General features: G+C 40.5%; 1 protein-coding gene across 6 annotated transcripts in view; it reads left to right on the forward strand.

Annotated features, from left to right (window-relative positions):
• Positions 1-25,843, forward strand: part of SLC38A1 (solute carrier family 38 member 1) — a 77,560-nt gene that overhangs the window by 15,296 nt on the left and 36,421 nt on the right. For 5 of the 6 annotated variants that reach the window (XR_011255886.1, XR_011255887.1, XM_069584518.1 and 2 more), the window contains exons 2-5: positions 150-266; positions 4,761-4,978; positions 17,374-17,449; positions 17,738-17,853. Coding sequence is in view for 4 of the 6 variants with exons in the window: in XM_069584518.1 (XP_069440619.1) it covers positions 4,857-4,978; positions 17,374-17,449; positions 17,738-17,853 (314 nt within the window). In the remaining 2 variants the exon portion in view is untranslated. The remainder of the gene's footprint in view (positions 1-149; positions 267-4,760; positions 4,979-17,373; positions 17,450-17,737; positions 17,854-25,843) is intronic. The other variant, XM_069584519.1, reaches the window with a different exon arrangement.

Raw genomic sequence — 25,843 nt, forward strand, 5'->3', positions numbered from 1 at the left:
TGTAGAACTGTGTTATGGACATAACTCAGGATGGGAGACTATATCTTGTTAAGTGAAAAAATACATCTTAAAAACTCTGTGGTATGATTTCCATTTTTGTAAATGTACATATTTTTTAAAAATCTGTACTCATTCTTTTCATTTAACAGATACTTATCAAGTGTCTACTGTGCGCCAGGCACTATATCTATGTGCATAGAAAGACCCCTGAAGCTGATATTCCAATATATATATACAGTGATCATCTCTGCTTGCTGAGATAACAGGTGATTTTTTTTTCTTTTTATTTGTTTTTTCCTTCATTTGCAAGCTTGTATTTTCTAATTTTTCTACACATATTATTTATTAATATGGAACAAACATTTTTTAAAAAACATGTCTATTTTTCAAATGTGTACTATGTAGTATTACATGAAAAACAATAGACTAAAAACACTAAAATCTCAAAGTTAATAAAAGAGAGATAAAAAGGAAGAAAGAAAGGAAAAGAAAAAGAAGAAAAGAAGGGAGGAAAGAGCACATTAAACTTTAACAGTGGCCCATTTTGGGTGTTGGGTTTCTTGTACAATGTTTGTTCTAAAGATTCTGCAGTGGGTATATATTAGCTTTAGAACCAGAACTTTTTTTTCCCCCCCCTTTTTCAATAGCCAGTTCAAATGTGACTTTTCTGTGAAACTGCCTCAGATCCCTGAATTTGACACTTTCAAGCTTTTAAAATCCTTTCATCACCTCAATAAATATACGATAAACTGAATGGGTAGTATTTTCTAAGTATGGCCTTAACATTTTTAGTGACACATGTCACTAATTCTGTTACTTTTCCGCATTTTTCCAGTTTTTGTTTTCAAGACTAAGTTAGATTTCAGATAGGCTATTTCACAACAATAAAAATTTATTCTTAAAAAAAAATAGGAGATTACAACGTAGACAAAACAGAGACTGACAAAAAGCTATGTCAGGACAGAGCAGGAAGACAGCGACCTGTAAGGCAAGGAGAGAGGCCTCAGAAGAAACAAGACTTGCCAGCACCTGATTTTGGACTTCTGGAACTGTGAAAAAATGAATTTCTAAGCCAAAGGCAAAAATAAATGTATCCTATGTGATTAGCTTAGTACTGGCATTTGCCCAGTACTGACATAATTTTAACAGCCAGAACTTCATCTATTCTTTCTGTTCTTTTCCTCTTTTGTCCATTGCACACGCTCGTGTGTGTGTGTGTACCTAGTATATATTTGTATACACACATGTATATTAATATAAAAGTTTGGATACAAACAGTAGACCCAAATCTGTTGTTAGTCTCCTTTTCCTCTCCTTAGAAATTTTTCATCTAGTACCCTATTTCCTACAAGTTTATGGAGAGAAAAGGACTCCTTAGCCCAGATTGGAATCGCCATCCACTGAGTGAACTTTCTAGAAGCCCTGCAGGATCGCTTCAATAACCTCTGAGGGAGTCATTTAGGTGAGAGCCAGGGTGGCAAGACTCCTAGGAATGACCCAGTCCGATCCACTTGTGTGGCTTTCTTTAGGGGGAGCCAAAAGGTGACGGGGGCTTTAGCCTTTTTAATGCACTTCAACTTTTGCAAAGAAAACACAGGCTGTAGACATTGCTGCTGTGTGAAGGCACTAAAAGCAATTAGTCATGGCCCAAGCTCTAGCACCGCCACCCTGGCTGGAAGAATCAGCTCGGAGCTGCCAGGTTGGCTTTAAATCAGGAGTTCAAGGAGGTTTGGTCTCTTGTCCCTGCTTCCCGGTTTCCAGAAGAGGCCCTGTTCTGCAAAAAGGGTGAGCCTTCTGGAACCTGAGGTAGTAGACAGTATTTATCTTGTGGAAGCTTTAAAGGATCCTGGAACTAGGGAAGTCTTGTTCTAAATGTGTGAATGAAAAGGAGTAATGTGTGGCCTAGCTGTTGGGAAGAGAAGAAAGAAATTCTTGAAGAATTATCATTCCAGAGTACTTTCTGAGGGTCCAGAAAATATTACCATATTTTTACTATTTTAAATATTACATATTTTCAGTATTACTTCCTGGGTATTGTAGGATGCTTACATGGGCGCATTGGAGTTTTCACTCTTGACTGGGTTACAGTTGTGGAATTCAGGGTCAGACAAAATATCAAAACATCATCCAAGGGGGTTTACCATTGGAGGTGAAAAAAAACAATTCATGACATTCTGCTTCATCCCTTGGTCCCCAGGCTCCCATACCTTTACAGGCCTGACTTTGACAGTTGCATTTCCTTCTTAAAAGGATTCCTGGACCCAGTGCCAACATGTGCATATGCGTGGTTGTGCGTGGGTGTAGGCTTCCCCATACCAACAGTTGTCGACCCAATTCTGACATTATCTACCAGTAGATAGAAGGAGATTCTGCAGGTCAAGGTCTTCATCCCATGAGACTGCCCTCCACTTCAGACGCCATCACAAGTCCAGGTTGTCACCTGTGCTGCTGACTGACTGGCCATAAGTCAGAGGTTTTCATGACCTTCTCGTTGGGTTCCAGAACAGCTGGAACATCTCGTTGGGTTCCAGAACATCTTCCAGAACAGCTCACAGAACTCAGGAAAGCCTGTTTACTCACTTCGTTACCCATTTATTACAAAGGATATCAAAGGATACAAATGAAGTGAAAGTGAAAGTCACTCAATGGTGTCTGACTCTTTGGGACCCATGAGCTATACAGTCCATGGAATTCTCCAGGCCAGAATACTGGAGTGGGTAACCTTTCCCTTCTCCAGGGGATCTTCCCAACCCAGGGATCGAACCCAGGTCTCCCACATTGCAGGCAGATTCTTTACCCGCTGAGCCACCAGGGAAGCCCGAAAGGATACAGACCAACAGCCAAAGGTAGAGGTACAGTGGCGAGGTCCTCAACAAAAGAGCTTCTGTCCTTGTGGAGTGTGGGGTCCAGGACGTGGGGGAGTTCTGGGTCCCTAGTATGGGTGCTCTTTGAACCTCCTTTATTGATTTTTTTTTGCGGCTTCATTACATAGGCATCATTGATGAACTCATTGGCCATGAGTGATTGATTCAAGTTCTCTCCTCTCCCCTGAATTCATGGATGGGACTGAAAATTCCAGTCCTCTAATCAAATGTTTGACTCCACTGGCAACCAGCCCCCATCCTTAGGTGCTTTCCCAGAGTTGTCTCATTAACATAACAAAAGACATTTATCACTGTTACAGTGTGTGTAAGTCGCTCAGTCTTTGCCACCGCATGGGGTGTAGCCGGCCAGGCTCCTCTGTCCATGGAATTCTCCAGGCAAGAATACTGGAGTGGGTTGCCATTCACTTCTCCAGGAGATCTTCCCGACCCAGGGATCAAACCTGGTCTCCCTCATTACAGGCAGATTCTTAACTATCTGAGCTCTAAGGGTTTGGTGAGCTGTGAGCCAGAAGTAAGAACAAAGATCAAATATGTATTCTTTCTAACAAATCGGAGCTTCCCTCATAGCTCAGTTGGTAAAGGATCCATCTGCAGTGCAGGAGACCCTGGTTCGATTCCTGGGTTGGGAAGATCCGCTGGCGAAGGGATAGGCTACCCACTCCAGTATTCTTGGGCTTCCCTTGTGGCTCAGCTGGTGAAGAATCTGCCTGCAGTGTGGGAGACCTGAGTTCAGTCCCTGGGTTGGGAAGATCCCTTGGAGAAGGGAAAGTGAAAGTCACTCAGTCATGTCTGACTGTGACCCCGTGGACTATCGAGTCAGACATGACTGAGTGACTTTCACTGTATGATAAATCACAGTATCACACCTCTGTGGCCACCTGCTTTTTGATTTGTGATGCTGTGTGTCTGAAACTCTGTAGTGACAGTGCTCAGTTGCTAAGCCTGACTTGTGTCTGACTGTTTGCGACCCTATGGACTATAGCCTGCCAGGCTCCTCTGTCCATGGAATTGCCCAGGCAAGAATACTGGAGTGAGCTGCCGTTTCCTCCTCCAGGGGATCTTCCCAACTGAGGCGTGGAACTCTCATCCTCTGCGTCTTCTGTGTTGGCAGGTGGATTCTTTACCACTGAGCCACCTGGGGAGCCTGAAAGTCTTATATTAATGGTGACCCCTTTGAAATTTAAGTCACAGTCATCCATGTCGGGGAAAATGTGAACTCGGCAAGTCTTTCATTTCTGTGAGGAAATATAGTTTCAGGTGGATTAACCTAAATCCCCAGGGTATGAGTTTTTAATTCCCTAATTCCCTGACATGGAGTGATTTCATTGAAGAGATTGATTTAATCTCTTGCAGTTGATGGATAAACTGTTAGCTAAATTTCAAAACACAGATTTGTCCTTTGCTGCTTGACCTCCAAGTTGGGTGGTTGATCCTGCATGATGCCATTTATTGAGGATTTGCATTTTTATTAAACCGGGATTGCTAAATCAAAGGTGCTTTTGTGTCTGTTCAATCTGTACCCAGGTATGTGTGTGCCCTGTGGTCTGATGCATTAAAACAACTGAATCGCTTTCCTTTTAAACTTACTGCTTCATAAAAGGGCATCTCTATTGCCTAAAGATGACATGGTATTTCTATAAACGTGAACATAAAGATTATGGGACATGACTCCTTTTATAGTTAAAAATATAGGGAGATTTATGAAAAACATAAAATTTACAGTCTCTATAATTTGATGTGCCAAGATTGCTTTAATACATTGAATAACAAAATGTAAAAGTTATTTTATTAGTAAAGTAATTGTTTGTGTATAATAGTTTATTTTTAATCAGTAGTATTTTATGCTTAATTATTTTTCCTTGTGTTGTATTTTAGGGGTGTCAGCCTTATATTTTTGCTGCTGTCCAGTTGTAAATACTCTCAGAAAAAGAGAATTTGAACCCATTTTTTGACGACAGGTAGTTTCTAAACATGATGCATTTCAAAAGTGGACTCGAACTAACTGAGTTGCAAAACATGACAGTGCCCGAAGATGATAACATTAGCAATGATTCCAATGATTTCACTGAAGTAGAAAATGGTCAGATAAACAGGTGAGTATTTTTCCATTAACACTTTCTCTCCAATGAAAGAAATGTCTCTAAAATATTATTCTGGTTTTTCAGTTATTCTCTTGAATTATTCATTACTAAAGTTACGCTCTATTTGAAGATGTAATTTGAATTTCATATGTGACATCTGTTGGGCATAGTCTGCAATAGCAGATGAAGCAAATAGGAAAGGAATTTTATTCATCCTTTCGAATCTTTCAATTGAGTCTAATAAAAATGTATAAATACATTGGACCCCAACCAGCCCTAACTTTTCAAAAGCTTTATGCTTATGAATTAGACCAACTGTTGGAATTTAGCTGCATGCCATCTGAATGTGTACTACAGTCATCTGGCTTCGCCCACATTTTAATCAAGAAATGGTCAAAGTCTCGTTTGCCAATGTTCCCATGTTAAAATGACAAATAGGTCATTACAAGCGTCATTTGTAACATGGATTTTAAGTAATAATAACATAGAGCTCAATGCCTCTATGAGAAACTAGAGAAATAGTACATGAAACAGAGAGAAATAAAGAGATACTGTGAGTGAGGGGAGGTAGGGGGCAGATAGGAAGAATGCTGGCCTGGCAGCTCTCACCCTCAGCTGTGACCACAAGTCCTTCCAACCCTTGGGTCCTGTGTTTCTTAAGTTACAAGAGTAGGACTAAACATAAATATGTATATGTATATATATTTTAATGATTCGGGGCATTATCTGACCTGATTTTATTTTTTCTAATTTATTGAAGTGTAGTTGATTTATATATTGTGTTAGTTTCTGGTGTATGACAGAGTGATTCAGTTTTACATGTATATACACTCTTTCTCATACTGTCTTCTAGTATGGTTTCTCATAGGATAAATTGAATGTATTGAAATTGAATATATTGATAATTCCCTATGCTATACAGCAGGACCTTGTTGTTTATCCATTCTGTGTATAGTAGTTTGCGCTTGCTCACCCCGAGCTCCCTGTCCTTCTCTCCCCCGCCCCCTTCCCACCGACAGCCACAAGTCTGTTCTCTGTGTCTGTGAGTCTGTTTGCATCTCATAGATAAGTTCACTTGTGTCGTATTTTTAGATTCCACACATAAGTGATAGCTTATGGAATTTATCTTTCTCTGCCTGACTTACTTCGCTTAGTATGATTATCTCTAGGTTCATCCACGTTGCTGCCAGCTCATGTGGATCCCTATCGGAAAGCTTTTCAGCTTGGGAGTTTGTGTGTGGTTTGTTTGGAGTTGAGGCCTCCTAAAAGGCTGGGAGAAAAGTGAAATATGGGGGACTGCTTATTAGAACATAGACCATGCTGCACTTGGGAGGGCAGGATCAAAAGGAAATTGGGAAGGAGGAGGATGAAATTTTGTCAGCTAACCAGACCTCTCTGCAGCAATCCTTTCTGATAATCTCTGCATTCTGATACAATGCGTAATTGAAAGTCAGGAGCAGGATTGGGCTGCCCTCATTTACATACACTCAGAAGTTTCAGCCCCCTCTCCTCCTTATTCTCTTCCTTAAATGTTCTCAGAGATTAAGTCTCTAACCCAAATACTTCCTCGCTACCATCCAAGTATCATTTACTGTGCGGTGATATTTCTTATTGTTGGACCCAAGTTTGCCTCTTTCACCTTTTCTGCGTAATTATTAAGAATAACTGCCATTTCTTGAGTGCCAGTTTTCATTATATATTACACATATCCTTAGAACAACCCTTACAATATCATGCAATGTATTCTTTTCCAAATAAGAAAATTAAAAAATTCAGTATACCAATAAGAATGTGGAAGCTCAGAGAAATAAAATAACTTGCTCAAGGGCTCATACAGGTCTGTAAGAAATCTGTCTTTCTACCCTTTTCTGCTGCCTCTGATTAAAATGCTCCGGCATAAATGAACAGGATAGTTCCTACTCTCAGTTTAAACCCGGCTAAACTCTACTAGTACTGTTTTCTGCTCTGGGTTCCTGGGGTGTTCTGTAGTCACTACTGATTTCCAGTGAACAATGGATGGGACATCCATCAGCTGTTTCACAAGTAGCAAATTTTGGGTTTGTAACAGCTTCATTCCCAAATCAGTGTAAGCCTTGAGGACCTTAAAATGAGAGTCTTTTATAATATTCAGTTCAGGCTCTGAACTTGATCTTTAAGGGTTTTACTATGAAAAAGTATTGTTTTGGATGTGATAACCCCTTGCAATAAGAGAAGGCACCGCTTCTCACTCCTTTGAGTGCCTGCCAAGAGAGCCCACTTGCCTACCAGGCATGGGCTGTACAGCCTTGTAGTTTTTGGAATTTGATTCCACTGTTACAGATGCAGTGTGATGCATTTATTTATCTCCCCTCTTTGGTTGACATGGTTTATGAATCTTGCTTCACTTTTGGCTGTAGACCAATAAAAATTAAAAATAACATATTATAGCATGAAGCCCAAAAGGTAAGTAAACATCAGAAAAGAGCCCCCACCCCCATGATTTCTGTAAAGCTACACCTGAGTACCTCTGACTCTTCTGGTAGCTTTTTCACATTGGTGGGAAGAAGGTAGGCCTGATTATATGAATCTAAGAGAATCCTCTCCCAAAACAGTGAACTTCTAGGTAACGATGCATCTTTGTAAGGAAGCTAGAGAAAATGTTGAAAGCAAATGTTGACCCCTGATTACCTGGCATCCAGCTGATAGCCTTGCCTGGAAACTTCTCCCCCTAGGATACTTTAAGAAGCATTTTTTAAAGTTTAGTTAAAAATAGAGTAGAGCCCTTTGGGTATTAGGACTCCTGCCCTTCTTCCAGTTCAGTTGTTTTATTTCATGCCCTAATTTTTGGAGTTGTAGTCATAGAAATCGTGCCCGACTCTCTTGTGATCCCATGGACTGTAGCCTTCCAGGCTCCACTGTCCATGGAATTCTTCAGACAAGAGTCCTGGAGTGGGTACCCATTCCCTTCTCCAGGGGATCTTCCCTACTCAGGAATGGAACCTGGGTTCTCTGCCTTACAGGAGAGTTCTTTACTGTCTGAGCCAGACAGCAGAAGCCCTGCAGTCATAGAAATCTACCCCTGAAACAGCAAAACCTTTTGAAATGTCCACTGGGCCAGTATTGCTGACATTTTAATGTGCATTTGAAACATCTGGAGAACTTGTTAACCTCCAAATTCTGACTCGGTAGCTCTGGAACTGGGCTTGAAATTCTGACTTCCTGCAAGCTCCCAGGTGATGCCTTTACAATTGGTCTGTGGACCTCATTTTGGGTGAGAAGCTCTAGACACTCCTCAGATGTGATCTTCTGGAGAGGAGGAACCATCTTAACCATCTTTATATCTCTTATACCTTGTTATGATACTATAATGGTGCCTGGTACAGGGCAAACATCTCAAAGCATTTGTTAAATGAAAGTGACAGAGACAGACAGAGCTGTTAAGTACATGGTTTGGATTTCAACTTGTATTGAATGCTAGCTCTATCCATAGGTCTTGTGTGATCTTGTGCTTTGAGCCTTAGTTCCATCTCTGTACCACAAGCATGAAAATAATACCTGATCTCCTGGGATTGCTCGGGAATATTAAATGCAATGCTGTTTGTAGGTTAAGGACTCAAGCTGTACTATCAGCCAGCTTAAGTTCAAATCCTGGCTCAATGGGTTAGTTATTAGTAATGTAACTTTAGTCAAGTTACTTAATTTCCATAAAACGGAGCTACTTATTATGAAAAGAGATGAGAAAACTCATTTAAAGTACTTGGCACAGGGTCTGGCAAGATATGGGAAAGTCTCTAACAAAATTACAGACCTCTTTCTTTGGCAAGCACATCTTTCTTCACCACCCACGGACTAACAAAACTATTTTAGGTTTGGGGTGATTGTTGGTTATCGTAATCCTAAAGTTGTTGAAATAGTCATAGATGAAACTAACTCTATCCAGGCAAATATTCACATATTTTAATATTTATATACTGTTCTTCTCATCTCCATGTATAGTTATTGTTGTTATGACCCAGGAAGCTTGTAACAAAATTTGAGAGTCTCTCCTTAAGGTTTTCCTTAATGAGAAACTCTTGCCACTACACACTTGCATCAGCCTTTTTCCTCTTGGTCCCTTATCTTTCAGAGTTGATGAACTACGTTTGGATTGTTGGGAGGAGTCTTGAAAAGTTATCACTTCTTTTCTTCTAATGTCTTTCTGTACCTTTGGGTAGAAGAGGCTATAACTTTTTCTTATATTCAGTTTTCATGTTGGAAAATTCTTCCCTCGCTTTAGTCACTTCTGCTTCAACAGAAGTCTGTTTTCTCCTATTTTCTGTCGAGTTTATCCACCGAATAAGGCTTTGTTCACCTCTCATTCTCTTTAAATACCTACTGTTTCTTTAATTCTTTCATGTTTTCCAGTCTCTTTCATACATGCTTTTTCCTCCTTTTCTCTTTCCTTCATATAGAATGTAGTATTTATAGGGGAGGAGCTAGGAAAGGTTATTTAAGTTCAGCTATTCATCTCTTTTGTGTTATAAATCCTCCAGTGAAACCCTATAATCTAGTAAGAACCTGACTGGTGGAGATTAAAACAGGAAGATTATTTTCCCATTGTACAACCCATCCTTAATTGGATTGTTGTTGTTGGTTTATTTTTGGTTTTAAATAACTGCTCTATATTGCTTGCCTCCTTCACATACCTCAGTATAATGCCTACATCCTTTTTTAAGGCTTTGTCTATTGAAGGTCAGCATGACAGCCACTGTAGATTTTTGTTTTGTTTTGTTCACAGAACAGTTGCCTACCTAAGAGTTGATCGAATTCTGATTTATGGGTACAGACCAACCCAGCAAAAACTCTTTCTTAACAGTACTCTTATCATCCTGAGACCACATGTCAAAGACATCTTCTCCAATAGCCCATTTTTAAGTCAATAACGAGGTCTTTGCCAGAGGTCAGTGCTTTTTTAACAGGCAATTGCAGTTTTAAAATGGTAAAATAACAGAAACTTGTGATAAGCCGCTGACCTAGTTATTGTAAGCACACTTTTCCATCACAAAAAAAAGATTGTTTTTGTTGTATGTGTGTGTGTTTAAGTTTGCAGCAATACAAAGCAAAGATTGAAAAACAAAAGAGAAAAAAATGTGGAAACACCATAAAGAAAATACAGAGGCTTTCTTTGAGTACTTCATTCTTACCGAGCAAGATTTCCCCTATAGCCTAAGCCAGTCTGGTTCCTCAATAGAAGAGGAACCTTAGATTTATGGAGGGTTCCTCTGAGTTGCTAATGAGAGGGGCAGGTACTTAGAAGGAGTGATACATGACGCCACCCCTCTGACTTCGAGATTAGTGCCTATGCCACAGTTGGTGCCACAGAAAAATCGTAAATGGTCAGAGTCAGAAGAATCCGTTCAATTGAGAGTATCCAGCACACACACAGAGGATGAGGGTCGTGCACCAGGCAGGAGAACACTGGCTTAGAGGAGGAAGGAGGGTCTTGTGAGGGGAGAGTGCATTCCTAGTGGTACTGCTTTTCTCCAAATGCCCTGGTCTTATCTCCGTCCTCACCGCCTCTTGGGAAGACCATTTGGAAGAGCAGGGGGAGCTAAGATTCAGTTCAGTTCAGTCGCTCAATCGTGTCCGACCCCATGAATTGCAGCACACCAGGCCTCCCTGTCCATCACCAACTCCCAGAGTTCACTCAAACTCATGACCATCGAGTCGGTGATGCCATCCAGCCATCTCATCCTCTGTCGTCCTCTTCTCCTCCTGCCCCCAATCTCTCCCGGCATCAGAGTCTCTTCCAGTGAGTCAGCTCTTCGCCTGAGGTGGCCAAAGTACTGGGGTTTCAGCATTAGCATCATTCCTTCCAAAGAAATCCCAGGACTGATCTCCTTTAGGATGGACTGGTTGGATCTCCTTGCAGTCCAAGGGACTCTCAGGAGTCTTCTCCAACACCACAGTTCAAAAGCATCAATTCGTCAGCGCTCAGCTTTCTTCACAGTCCAGCTCTCACATCCATACATGACCACAGGAAAAACTATAGCCGTGACTAGACAGACCTTTGTTGGCAAAGTAATGTCTCTGCTTTTCAGTATACTATCTAGGTTGGTCATAACTTTTCTTCCAAGGAGTAAGCATCTTTTAATTTCTTGGCTGCAGTCACCATCTGCAGTGATTTTGGAGCCCCAAATAATAAAATCTGACACCGTTTCCCCATCTATTTCCCATGAAGTGATGGGACCGGATGCCATAATCTTTGTTTTCTGAATGTTGAGCTTTAAGCCAACTTTTTCACTCTCCTCTTTCACTTTCATCAAGAGGCTTTTGAGTTCCTCTTCACTTTCTGCCATAAGGGTGGTGTCATCTGCATATCTGAGGTTATTGATATTTCTCCCGGCAATCTTGATTCCAGCTTGTGCTTCTTCCAGCCCAGCATTTCTCATGATGTACTCTGCATAGAAGTTAACTAAGCAGGGTGACAATATACAGCCTTGACGTACTCCTTTTCCTATTTGAAACCAGTCTTTTGTTCCATGTCCAGTTCTAACGGTTGCTTCCTGACCTGCATATAGGTTTCTCGAGAGGCAGGTCATGTGATCTGGTATTCCCATCTCTTGAAGTATTTTCCACAGTTTATTTTGATCCACACAGTCAAAGGCTTTGGCATAGTCAATAAAGCAGAAATAGATGTTTTTCTGGAACTCTCTTGCTTTTTCCATGATCCAGTGGATGTTGGCAATTTGATCTCTGGTTCCTCTGCCTTTTCTAAAACCAGCTTGAACATCTGGAAGTTCACAGTTCACGTATTTCTGAAGCCTGGCTTGGAGAATTTTGAGCATTACTTTACTAGCGTGTGAGATGAGTGCAATTGTGTGGTAGTTTGAGCATTGTTTGGCATTGCCTTTCTTTGGGATTGGAATGAGAACTGACCTTTTCCAGTCCTGTGGCCACTGCTGAGTTTTCCAAATTTGCTGGCATATTGAGTGCAGCACTTTCACAGCATCATCTTTCAGGATTTGAAATAGCTCAACTGGAATTCCATCACCTCCACTAGCTTTGTTCATACTGATGCTTTCTGAGGCCCACTTGACTTCACATTCCAGGATGCCTGGCTCTAGGTGAGTGATCACACCATCATGATTATCTTGGTCGTGAAGATCTATTTCGTACAGTTCTTCTGTGTATTCTTGCCACCTTTTCTTAATATCTTCTGCTTCTGTTAGGCCCATACCATTTCTGTCCTTTATTGTGCCCATCTTTGCATGAAATGTTCCCTTGGTATCTCTGATTTTCTTGAGGAGATCTCCAGTCTTTCCCATTCTGTTGTTTTCCTCTATTTCTTTGCATTGATTGCTGAGGAATTCAGCAGTACCCGGAATTTGCAGGCCAAGCAATTTGTACTGAAAACTTTCAGTAGGAGCGCTAGTAAAGATTTTTGGGAAAACCTATTAAGCTTGGCTGCATAAAGTAGACGGAAAGAGACAGAATTGAGAGGCACTTGAGGCACAATGTGTTTTAATAAGCTTTTCATGGTTACTCATCACAACAGCTCTGCAAGTCCCTTGCATTATTTTCCTCCTGTGGAAGCATTGCAGCAGGGAGCCAGCAGGCATGCAGGGGCTTCATCTTTCTTTGCTCCTGTTGCAGCCTGTGACCCTGTGGAATGCCCCTGCATCCTGGTGCCTTGATCCATTTTTCTCTGTCAGCTTTCTGCCCCAAGTCTGGGGTGCACAGGCAGGCCAGGAGCTTAGACCTGCCATAACAGGAGGCTTATTGGTGTTTGGTTTAGTTGATTTGAAAATGTTGGGGATTTTCCCCTTTATTTAAAAATAATGAAAATTCTCTTTGGAAAGAAAGTCCCTCCACAAGAAAGGCAAACGGGACCTTCTGGATAATGATTTGGCAGACTTAAGTTGGTTGTTAAAATTAATCTGATTACATGCAGTCTTTTATTTAACAGCAGCACTCAATAAGAGTCCATTTCATTTTGGCAAGTCCAGCACCCCCGTTTCCTTGGGCTGCCAGGATGGAAAGGAAGGTTGCTCTCCCTTGTCCCTCTCCAGCCAGATCTGTAAACCTCAGTTCTGTGGAAAGATTTAAAATGTTAAGGGTAAAAGAAGGGCCAGGGTTAGAGTACTGTCAGATGGGTCTCCAGAGAAGTGGCTTTATTATGTCATTCTCTTGCTAATACCCTGCCATGCTGTTTCCCAGACCTCAGCCTTTAAGATTCCTCTGGCTAATCCCACCCAGTAATGGTTTTTCCTTGTCTGGCTTCCTTATCTCATCTCCGTTTTGCAAGGTCTGATGTTCCTAGTCTGGTGTTTTGGTCTGTCATTGTCATTCAGTTGCTATGTTGTCATTAAGTCGTGTCCAACTCTTTGTCACCCATGGACTGCAGCGCACTAGGCTTCCCTGTCCTTTACTGTCAGAGTTGACTCAAACTCACGTCCATTGAGTCAGTGATGCCATCCATCATTCCCATCCTCTGCCACCCCCTTCTCCTGCCCTCAATCTTTCCCAGTATCAGGGTCTTTTCCAATGGGTTGGCTCTTTGCATCAGGTAACCAAAGTATTGGAGCTTCAGCTTCAGCATCAGTCCCTCCAATGAACTGGTTTGATCTCCTTGCTGCCCAAGGGACTCTCAAGGGTCTTCTGCAGCACCATAATTTGAAAGCATCAATTCTTCGTCACTCAGCCTTCTTCATGGTCTCACATCCATACAGGACTACAAGAAATGCTCCTTAAGTGGAACATCACCTCCTGTGTTTCAGGAGACCAAGGTTTTCTTCACTTCCTTTTCATTTCTGACAGTCACTGGAAAGGTCCTAGGCAAATGCAGACGCTGAAGGAAATCACCCACAGATTGTGTTGCTCATACCAGGTGGTGGCCTCAGGGGAAGTTCATAGTTCATATGTTGTCTGCCTTTGGGTTTATCCAGGTGGAAAAAGCAAACCTGAAGAATATGGATTCAAGATGAAAAAGGTAGATAAATAAAACCAACATTGATGATATATATCTTTCATTAAAAAAATGGTTTACTATGAAATACAGCTTCATTCAGAAAAGCATCTGAAAATGTAGAGTTCAAAAATACATGCTTCTTTAAAACAGTCTAGTTCAAGTGTCTTTATATTTATTAGTGAAAAATTTATGGGTTAGTTCTTACTAAAATCAGATGATTAAATGTCCAGAAAAGCCAAAAAGAATTCCTGTTTTACTATTACATGTAGCAGTTTACTTATGGATGGACTTTTCCTTGTCAATAGCACTTCTTTTCTTAATGGGAAATTTTTTAAATTAGAAATTTAGGCCATAAAGTTCTAATGTTAATCCAAATAATATATTTGCTTGTTCTTAGAGCATTCTGATTGCCTCCTTCTGTATGTTTTGTATACACTTGATTCTACTCAGCCTGTCTGAATCTTCCCCAGATTCAGAAAGTGTTCCTTTCATTTTGTGCCTGAAGCTGTACTGATATTTTACATGTGCTCTCATGTAACTGTCCCAGTAACACTGTGAGACAATGCAATAGTGTCATTCCCATTTCACAGGGGTAGCATACTCACGCCCTCAGGACAAGTAAGGACTGAGCTCAAGGTCTGAATCCCTTTAGGCCCTAGCTCTGCCCCTGACCATGGACCATATGCCCCTCCTCATCTATCATAATTTCCTCATCTTAAGTCCATTCTGAAAGAGATCAACCCTGGGATTTCTTTGGAGGGAATGATGCTGAAGCTGAAACTCCAGTACTTTGGCCACCTCATGCGAAGAGTTGACTCATTGGAAAAGACTCTGATGCTGGGAGGGATTGGGGACAGTAGGAGAAGGGGACGACCGAGGATGGGATGGCTGGATGGCATCACGGACTCGATGGATATGAGTCTGAGTGAACTCCAGGAGTTGGTGATGGACAGGGAAGCCTGGCGTGCTGTGATTCATGGGGTCGCAAAGAGTCGGACACGACTGAGCGACTGAACTGAACTGAACTGAACTCCTGTGGGCTAGTGTCTACATCACTTATGACACACTCCATGCCTCCCACATTGCCCATATATAAGCAGGTGCTAAAGTAATGTTTCATGGGGAAAGAGTTATTTTCCATTTGTGCAGGGGTGAGAGGAGAGAATTCCTGTGTAATAACTTTGTACTCCAAGAATGTGAGCTTATAAAGAGTCCTGTCTCCAGTATCCTTTTTAAATGCCAGCCTTATAGTATTTTTGACCTTATCTAATGTTCCATTAGAGAAAAATCTATATAAAAGTTAACTTGCATTGCATATAGTGTTTTAATTCTTTGGTATTAAAATTACTCAAAATCTATAGCTCTTTTTGACTTAGAGTTGTCTTTTGTTTCCTCTCAAGATGAGCATCTACTGTTTGCACTGTTTGGTACTAAGTAGCAATATGTGAACCGTGAACTCCCTGCTGTTCCAGCTGGTTTTAGAAAAGGCAGAGGAACCAGAGATCAAATTGCCAGCATCTGCTGGATCATGGAAAAAGCAAGAGAGTTCCAGAAAAACATCTATTTCTGCTTTATTGACTATGCCAAAGCCTTTTGACTGTGTGGATCACAAGAAACTGTGGAAAATTCTGAAAGAGATGGGAATACCAGACCACCTGACCTGCCTCTTGAGAAATCTGTATGCAGGTCAGGAAGCAAGAGTTAGAACTGGACATGGAACAACAGACTGGTTCCAAATAGGAAAAGGAGTACGTCAAGGCTGTATCTTGTCATCCTGCTTAGTTAACTTATATGCAGAGTACATCATGAGAAACGCTGGACTGGAAGAAACACAAGCTGGAATCAAGATTGCCGGGAGAGATATCAATAACCTCAGATATGTAGATGACACCACCCTTATGGCAGAAAGTGAAGAGGAACTCAAAAGCCTCTTGATGAAAGTGAAAGAGGAGAGTGAAAAAGTTGGCTTAAGGCTCAACATTCAGAAAATGAAGATCATGGCATCTGGTCCCATCACTTCATGGGAAATAGATGGGGAAACAGTTGAAACAGTGTCAGACTTTATTTTTTGGCTCCAAAATCACTGCAGATAGTGACTGCAGCCATGAAATTAAAAGGCGCTTACTCCTTGGAAAGAAAGTTATGACCAACCTAGATAGCATATTAAAAAGCAGAGATATTGCTTTGCCAACAAAGGTCCGTCTAGTCAAGGCTATGGTTTTTCCTGTGGTCATGTATGGATGTGAGAGTTGGACTGTGAAGAAAGCTGAGCACTGAAGAATTGATGCTTTTGAACTGTGGTGTTGGAGAAGACTCTTGAGAGTCCCTTGGACTGCAAGGAGATCCAACCAGTCCATCCTAAAAGGGTGTTCGTTGGAAGGACTGATGTTGAAGCTGAAATTCCAATACTTTGGCCACCTCATGCAAAGAGTTGACTCATTGGAAGAGACTCTGATGCTGGGAGGGATTGGGGGCAGGAGGAGAAGGAGACGACAGAGGATGAGATGGCTGAATGGCATCACCAACTTGATGGTCATGAGTTTGAGTGAACTCTGGGAGTTGGTGATGGACAGGAGGCTTGGTGTTCTGCGATTCATGGGGTTGTAAAGAGTCGGACATGACTGAGCGACTGAACTGAACTGAGAGTGAGGGATGTAAAAGGGAATGAGGCAAAGTATCTGCCCTTGGAGCACTTTTAGTTTATTAGGTAAAACAAGAATGTGAGCAACTAATCCTGACAAAAATTAAAAGTAGCTGTGAAATTAAAAGACGCTTGCTCCTTGGAAGAAAATCTATGACAAATCTAGACAGCATATTAAAAAGCAGAGACATCACTTTACTAAGACCATAATGTCAAAGCTATGGTTTTTCCAGTAGTCATATACAGATGTGAAAGTTGGACCATAAAGAAGGCTGAGCACTGAAGAATTGATGCTTCTGAATTGTAGTGCTGGAAAAGACTCTTGAGTGTTCCTTGGGCAGCAAAGAGATCAAGCCAGTTAATCCTAAAGGAAATCGAGCCCGAATATTCATTGGAAGGACTGATGCTGAAGCTGAAGCTCTAATACTTTGGCCACCACCTGATGTGAAGAGCTGACTTATTGGAAAAGACTCTGATGCTGGGAAAGATTGAGGGCAGGAGGAGAAGGGAACAACAGAGGATGAAATGGTTAGATGGCATCACCAACTCAATGGGTATGAGTTTGAGCAAACTCCAGGAGATAGTGAAGGACAGGGAAGCCTAGTAGGGTCACAAAGAATGGGACACAACTTAGCAACTGAACAACAAGAACAGTCCTGACCAAAACAAAAACAAAAAAACAAGTCAGTGAGAGCAGCTGGATAGGACTATAAACTCTTAGATAACTGATTGATAATTTTTCATGCATGATGTTTTGGTAAATAATAAATCATTCAGTCATGATGTTAAGCTCCAAGTCATCATAATGAGATTAAATCATTATGCTTCTCTTTACAGCAAGTTTATTTCTGATCGTGAAAGCAGAAGAAGTCTCACCAACAGCCACTTGGAAAAAAAGAAATGTGATGACTATGTAAGTGTCATTTTAATAAAGTTTGCTTATTTCTTAAATTACAATAATTGCAACAGATGTTTTTAATTCATCCAGCATAGTACCAAAAGCGTAGCTATTTACTCACCAAGACATTCCTCGGAGCCTGTGTATTCTGTCCTGAAACCCATCTGAAAAAATAACTAGATCATGACGAAAGAATTCCTCGAGTTTCATTTCCCTGTTGGTTCCTGATAGTGCTTTAAAGGCTTTGGAGTGATGATCTTTCTGGAGGACTGTTTTGTTTAGTGTGACTGTGTCTCTGTTCAGATTCCAGGAACAACCTCCTTGGGCATGTCTGTTTTTAACCTAAGCAATGCCATTATGGGCAGTGGGATTTTAGGACTCGCCTTCGCCCTGGCAAACACTGGAATCCTGCTTTTTCTGTGAGTGTTGACACAGCCATACTTTCCATTTGTGTGTTTCTGTTCATACCCAGAAGACATTGGAAATATTTTTAAATGGTTCTTATTTCTTTTTATGTTTTACTAGCTTGACTAAGTTATAGTGCATACTTTTGTATTGTTTGTTTGAATGGTTTTTTTCGAAGAAGCACCTAACATTTGTACAGCTAAGAAAATAGAAAATCGTTTTATTAATCAAAACTACAAAAATAAGTACTTGTAAAGAGGATAAGAGATTTGAAAATAGCACTTGTATTTTTGGACACTTGACTTGTCACTTTAAATCTCAGCTAAATGGTGAAAATACTAAGAGGTGTTTAATCCATCCAGTCACCACTTTGGTATTTGAACTGCTGTGGGACATAAACTATATCCAAAGGTAACTGCAAATTTGTTTGTAAGAAATATTCAAGAAGCACAGAAGTTTTCAGTGGTTTAAAGATGAGAAAATAGGGTGTACTTTACCCCTGAGTTCAGTGAAAAGAAAATGGACAGTTTTCTTTCACAATAAATTCATCTCAAACTGTTGAAGAAGACTTTCTGCAAATGTACAGAGGGCTTAATTTCAGTTAGAAATCATTGTTTTTGCCAGGAAAATTCCTACCCAATCTCATTCCCCTCTCACACCTCAAAGGAGTATCAGTAGTGCTTTGCCTGCTGAGGCTAGTACAAAATGCCCTTCTCCTGGGATCTTGCGTTTTTGCCCTTGACAACACTTTCCCTCTTCATTGGGTTTGCCCAATAGTCCTCATTGTTGTATCCATCATTTCTTTGGAAGCATTTCTGGAAAGACTACTAACCCTGCAGATTGTGTTTATTTCTTTAGAAAGACTTAGAAACCTGATAGAAGTACATTGCTACCCATCCCACTACTCAGGCATCAGAAATGCCTACCCAGGCTGTGCTATAGGGATTAATATTCTTACTTTTGTGTGTAAACCCATTAGAGGTGTCCTTCCTAGAATCAGAGCAACTCTGTGTAGGACAGTGAATCTAATATGTTGCCTTCCTTTTTGTCAGCCTAATTCAGGAAACCCTCTTCTCTTTATTGCCCAGACTGAATCTTTCTGGGTGGTCTTTCTGTGTATGTATATCTTGAGCCAAGTGCCAGGTTTTAAAATGACAAAAGGTGAACAAAATATTTCTATGGTGATATTTTTTTTTTTGTATATGTGAAACTCTGACCCTGTGAGGATACCATAGATGGAGTTTGAGTAGCTGCACTTGTGATTTTCAGTGCATTGACATGAAACCCCTGACTGCTAGTCTCTCTTTTTAAATGGTTATGTAGTCCAGCAAGTAACTTAGCTACTGTGAGCTGGAATTCCCTATGCTTTGAAGCAAGAAAATTGCACTAGAAAAAAAATCTCACAACTCTATTTACCTCCAGAACCTTATAGTTCTGTGACAATTTTCAGTTGTTCCAAAGCTGGAAGGAAGTTTGGTTCAAATGTAAGTGTTTTACATTGATTTCTTTCTTTTTAGCTATTGTAATATACAAAGTGTCAATTCTTTAATGAGGATAATGAGAAAATTCTTGTGGCTTCTACTCTATGCCAGGAACTACTCAGAGTGTTTTATGCTGAGTCCTGACAAGCCTATGAGGCAGGTGTTACTGTCAGTTCCCAGTTTCACAGATAAGGGAGCTGAGGCTTAGAGAGGAGACTTCAGCTCTGGAATCTCTCTTTGTCACCATCCTGGTAATTCCCTCCTCCTTTCTTCTCTGCTAGATCCTTTGTTCCCTGTATTTTCATTTCTTGCTGTTTCTGGATTTACTTCCTTGCGTTTGCTGCTGAGAAAGGGTAAATAGAAATAAAATTTCTGAGACCTTCATATCTGAAAAATATTTTTATTCTGCCTTCATCATTGATTGCCTAGATATAAACGCTATCTAGTTTGGCTAGATATAAACTCTCTATTGGCAGCCATTTTCCTTCATAATTTGGAAAGCATTGCTTCATTCCTTCCTAGTTTTTTTTTTCTGTTATGAAGTCAAAATGCTCCTGATTCCAGATCTTTTATATTTAGCCAGGGTTTTTGTTTTTATTTTGTCTCTCCTGGAAACTTGACAGATCTCTTTGTTCCTAACGTTCTGCAGTTTCGCAGTGATGTGTCTTGCTGTGCATCTCTTTTCATCCATTGTCTCAGGCAACTGGTACAGCTTTTCATTTAGAAATTTATGGTCTTCAGTTCTGGAACATCTTCTTACATTGTTGTCTTGATGAATTTCTTCCTGCTCTTTCTCTTTTTCTCTCTTTCTAAAACTGTTACCAAGATTTTAGACCTTCTGAACTAGCCCTCTAACTTTTTATTCTTTTCTTTATTTAATTTGTATACTTTGTCACTGTACTTTCTGGGATATGCCATCAAGTTTTTCTCCAACTCTTTACTGAATGTTTTATTTCTTCTTCTTTTTTATTTACAGGAGGTTTTAAACATTCTTTGAATGTTCCTTTTTTTATATTATTTTGTTTCTGTTTTATGATTTCATTGTTTTCCCTGAGGATTCTAGTGATCATTTTTCTCTATTATGGAAAATTTCAAACACCAAGTACAGAATCGAAAAGCTCCCCTTATTCCCTTTATCTCATGACCTTTTAGTTTAGTCAGCCCCTTTCCCAGGTTGTCTTGAAGCAAATCCAAGCCATCATTTCATTCAAAAATATTTCAGTGTATTTCACTAATATATGGCTGTAAAACATAACCATAATATGTCATACCCAAAAAATTAACCACAGTTCCTTAATATCATCAAATATTGAAACAATATTTAAATTGCTCTGATTATCTCATTTTAAAAAAACAATTGGATTGTTCACATCAATACTCAAATAAGGTCCATACAGCACAAGTGTTTGGTATGTGGTTTAAGTCTCTGAGTCTGTAGGCCCCCCATTCTCTTGTATTCTCTTCTGTGCAATTTATTTGTTGAAGAAGCTAGGGCATTGGTCCTATAGAGTTTCTATAATCTGAGTTCTGCTGACTGTACTCTTGTGATGCAAGCTGACTTTTCTGTTTTGGACTCTTTTCATTTTAGAATCTTGCCTTAGATGTCAGGTTGTCCCTCTCTATCTGCTGTATTCAAGAATTGCCAGGGGGTGGGGGGAGAACGAGGCTAATTGAGATGTGGTATACATGAGTGGAGCTTGCTGGAAATAGCTTAACTAAAGATGCTGTCAGTAGCCCTTTTCTTGGGGAACCAGCCATGTCAGTTTCTCCTTGGCTGTTCGCATCACCCACTGATCTTCCTGTAAGGCCTGGGCATTGCTGCCGTCTTTCTGGGGACCAAGTAGAGGGAAATGGCTTGGGGGAGTATATCTGTGCATGTGTGCCCCCAATCCTGGTTTTCATTGCAGTACCCCTCCCCCACAAGTTGTACTGGGTCTCTCACTTGGAGACTTACAGTTTATACGTTTCAGAGAATATATTTATGTATCTTTTGCCTAGATGGGAGAGGAGCAGTCAGCTCAATTTACAGAGTAGATACCTGGTCTGAGGAATCTAGCTATTTCTTGAAGTTTGACAGATCCTCTTTATTCTAGCTCATCGTGTCCATTGTTGCCCACTTCCAGTAATGCCCCCAGGCCCTTTGGGAATTCTCTGGTGTAAACTGGTTTGGCTTTCTCCACTGCAAATTTAAGTTTCAGATCTGTCTGCTTTCCAGCTTCTGAAACTTTGTAATTGTCTCTTTTCTCGTATTCTTACTAACCTAGGAGTTTTGTGCCTTAAAAAAAAAAATCCCTTTACAGGTTTATTGGAGCAGGGGAAGCAGGGGTAAATTCCAGCGTTCCATCAACCATTCCCAAAATGTGGTTGATTTTTAGTTACACTGGTTCAGGGATAAGCCTCGTCTTATGACTCTTCAGTTTCTGATTGAGGCGAAGACTTAGATAAAGGTGATTTTTATAGTTGTAGGAAGATCTCCTCTGGATAAAACCATCATAGGTTGTTTGGTTCTTTGTAAGATCCATGAATAGCCAGCACCACACACCAGATCTTCAGGGTAAAGCTCATGAAGGTAGTTGTATAGAGACCCAAACTTACAAGTTTTTCACGGAAGGCAGAACTTTCCTACCTCAGAACAAGGGTTCACTCTGTGTTGTAAACCAGCTGCTCCCACAGCTGCTCAAAGCCAAGAAGCAGTTGGCAGGATGAAGATAATTCATGTGGTACAGGGCCCTGTTCCAGATTCTTATTGGCCAACACCGAGAAGGAGTCGAAGCCTGCCCAGTCTTCTTTAGAAAAGCAGCTGGGAAGGCTCCTCTGTGTCTCACTGAGGCCGGACTCTTCACTGGGGTCATCTGGAAACTTGCTGGGGTGATTGCTTTTCCTTGGATGAGATTGGGGCTTATTTGGGGGACCTGACTATAATGGCTATCATTCATGTTTAAAGCACATCTGATTCAGTTAGATTCAGTAAATTCTGCCGTATTATAAGAATACTGTGAGGATTTGTGTTATCCAAAGCCTTTCTGAGGCTTTATATTGGCATCTTAAGAAACAGGAAATATGGTCATGGGGAATCTCTGCTTACAGTTGTTCTGAATGTATATGTTCTTTGTTAAAAAAATAATAATAATAATGGGGCTGTTCCCTGAAGCAGCAATTTGGCGATGTGCTGAGTGTTAGATGCTCAGTTGTATCTAGCTTTTTGCAACTCTGTGGACTGTAGCCTCTGTCTGTGGAATTCTCCTGGCAAGAATACTGGAGTCATTGCCATTCCCTTCTCCAGGGAATCTTCCCTACTCAGGGATTGAACCCAGAACTCCCACATTGCAGGCAGAATCTTTACCATCTGAGCCACCAAGGAGCCCGTGAAAGTAAGGGTGAGATGCTCCTATTGAATCAAGTTTTCCTAAGAATGGGGTCCAAGGGAAAGGCAGTGGATACTGAAGAAATCTCTCTGCACTGTATTCTCCTCCTCTCTTGCTAATCTCTTTGCACAGCTTCCCCATAACTTCATTATAGCAAAAGTTGGATTAAAAGTAAATATTAGCATGGAAGAATGATGGCTTTTGTTTTGTTTGTTATTTCACATTACCATCTCCCAAAACAGGAAAGTTGCATTTTCTGAAGATTTCTATTAAAGGCCTATATTTTATAGAAAATTAATCTCTGAAGAGCATGTCATCTCACTGTGCCAGGTGAATGAGAGGTTAATTACACTATATAGAAGCTGATAAAGTAATAAATGCTTTATATTTTTCCTTAACTTCTTAGCATGTATTATTATTTTAATCATGTAACCTTTAAGTTTAAAACCATGAAAAAGAAGAATGTAATTCATGATATTCCTAGGAGCTCAAAGAGATATCACAGTTTATTGTAAACACTGAGTTTGTAAACTGTCTGTTCAAAATGATCATTGTGAAATAACATTATAATCTGCGTGGAATAATGATTTAAATTTTATTTTGGCTGATTATTACTCCTGCCTATTTTTGGTGTTTTCCATTTTCTGTCTCACTTAGGTAGTGGTGATGAGAATAAAAAGGATAATGTCTAAAAGCACACTTTGAAAAATGACATGCAAGAAAACATGTATTAATTAGTAACGACCCCATCAAGCTCCTTTAAGAAACTAATGAGTGTGAGTATAGACAGGCAGGGTGGATAGAGAGAGGGAGATGGAGAGATAACCAGGAGTGCCTGGTACATAGTAACACTATGTCCTAAGCATTTGCTAAACTATTAACTAGGTAGCTACTAAATAGTAGGTAACATTTGTTGAACAGTAACTATATATGCCATATTATCTCATCTAATCCCCATAGCAACACTGTGAAGCAAATATTACCCCCATTTTAATGATGAAGTAACTGATGTTTAATTACACCTTAGAAAGTAGGGGAGCCAGAGTTGCATTCAGGATCTCTTGACTCTAGAACCTGAGTGACCTAAAACACTATGCTGCCTTTTAGTGATGCCTTCAGAAGCCAAACTTACATTATTAATGTACTTCTTGAGACAAATCTTATTATCAATGGGTATTTGCAAGTTAATCCCTTAACTCTTCAAAATCACCTTGTAAAATCAGTCAGTACCCTTGAACCACTTTACTGCTGTTCCACCAAGAACCATCACCCACCTTTTTTGTAATGAAAATAGATAGGAATACCAAGGATACCAAATTGTGTGTTGGGGGTGGTCAAGTTCCTGGTCGCAGCAAGTATAATACATGCCTCATGTGTTCAGTCACCTAGTCATATCTGACTGTTTGTGACCCCATGAACTGTAGGCTGCCAGGCTCCTCTGTCCATGGGATTTCCCAGGCAAGGTATTCTTGCCTGGGAGTGGGTTACCATTTCCTCCTCCTGGGGATTTTCCCAGTCCTAAGCTGGGTCTCCTGTGGCTCTGCACTGGATTCTTTACCACTTGAGCCACCTGGGACACCCTAGACAAGCCTCAAGTATGTTGTAAAACCAGTAGGCTTTGTGAACTGCTTCATATTTGTCTTTACCTGTGCTTGCCTTTGCCTCATGCGCTAGTTAAGATTGCTCACTGCCCTTGAACCTAATTCCTTCCAGGACTTTAACTAAACTTTTTGTAATTAAGAACTGAAAACCAAGAAATAGCAAAGTCAAATAACATCAAGTTCATTATTAGGGAATTGGTTAAATAACCATACTAGTTCCATGAAATGGAATATTAGACTACTATTTAAAAGAGTGAAATAGACTTATATGTCCTGGTATGGAAAAATTTTCCAGGGATGTTATTATGTAGAAGCAAACTGAATATTTGGTGGAAGTGAGCATGGGGATAGATTGCGTATATGTACGTTTATTACATAGACTTTGTGGGGAAGGTTCACAAGAAAACTGTTGACAGTGGCTACTTCAGGAGTATGACACAGGGCCTGGGGGCAGAATGGGAGTGGAAAGTTTACACTCTTTAAAGTATCTTTTTCACCATATGCTTTAGGGGAAGAAACTAGTTAAGAAAATTGTTTTTTAAAGAACTTAAAACCACTGCAATGAGACTTTTTCTCTTACCTACAGAAAACTTGAGAAAAAAATAATTCAGTGTGGTTATTTAGACGACAAGAGCTAGAATGAGCCATCAGTACAGTGCCACCTGTTCCAATCTGCATTTTCCCCTCATCTTCCTGCAGACTGCCTCTGCATCAGCCACAGAGGCCACCAGGACTGTGCACATCACCTTGGCCTTTCCACTACCCAGTGGGGGCCATCCCACTCCCATACCATCCCTGTGCTTCTGAATCTTGACATTCCTATAAGACCCAGGCCAGATGCCATCTACAGAATGGTTTCTCTGATCCTCCAAGATACAGGGAAGGATCTCCCTTTCTTCTTTTTTTGGTGTAGCCTTTATAGCAAATAGCACTTCCATTATTTAGGGCTTCCCAAGTGACGCAGTGGTAAAGAATCTGCCTGCCAGTGTCAGAGACACAAGGAATATGGGTTCAATCCCTGGGTTGGGAAGATACCCTGGAGTAGAAAATGGCAGCTCACTCCAGTATTCTTGCTTAGAAAATGGACAGAGGAGCCTGGTGGGCTACCATCCATGGGATCACCCAAGTTGGACATGACTTAGCAACTCAGCACAAGCACCCATACTTCCATTATTTAGGCATATATATTCTATTTCCTGTTGAGCACTGTCCCTACAAAGGCAGGATTAATGTCTAATTCTTCCTTATCTCTCCTCCCCACCATAAAATCCAAAACAGTGCTTGCCTATAGCTGATCTCAATAAAGTTTTCCTGAAATGAATGAATGACTATGTAAGAATTAGCTTAGTCTTACAAAGGCTTTAGGGCAAACAGTGTCCCTTACAATTTTGCAAACTTATCAGAAGGAAAAAAATCAGCTATGAGATTTCGTTCACCCTCCAATTTTAAGTAGGCTGTGGAGATGTAATGAAAATTATAGAAGGTTAGCCAGGGACTCACCACCCTTTGGTTACTTTCTTGGGAATGCCTCCTTCATTTGAAAAATCAAAATAGAGA

Source organism: Ovis canadensis, chromosome 3 (genome assembly GCF_042477335.2).
Source record: "Ovis canadensis isolate MfBH-ARS-UI-01 breed Bighorn chromosome 3, ARS-UI_OviCan_v2, whole genome shotgun sequence".
In the NCBI taxonomy this organism is placed as follows: domain Eukaryota; kingdom Metazoa; phylum Chordata; class Mammalia; order Artiodactyla; family Bovidae; genus Ovis; species Ovis canadensis.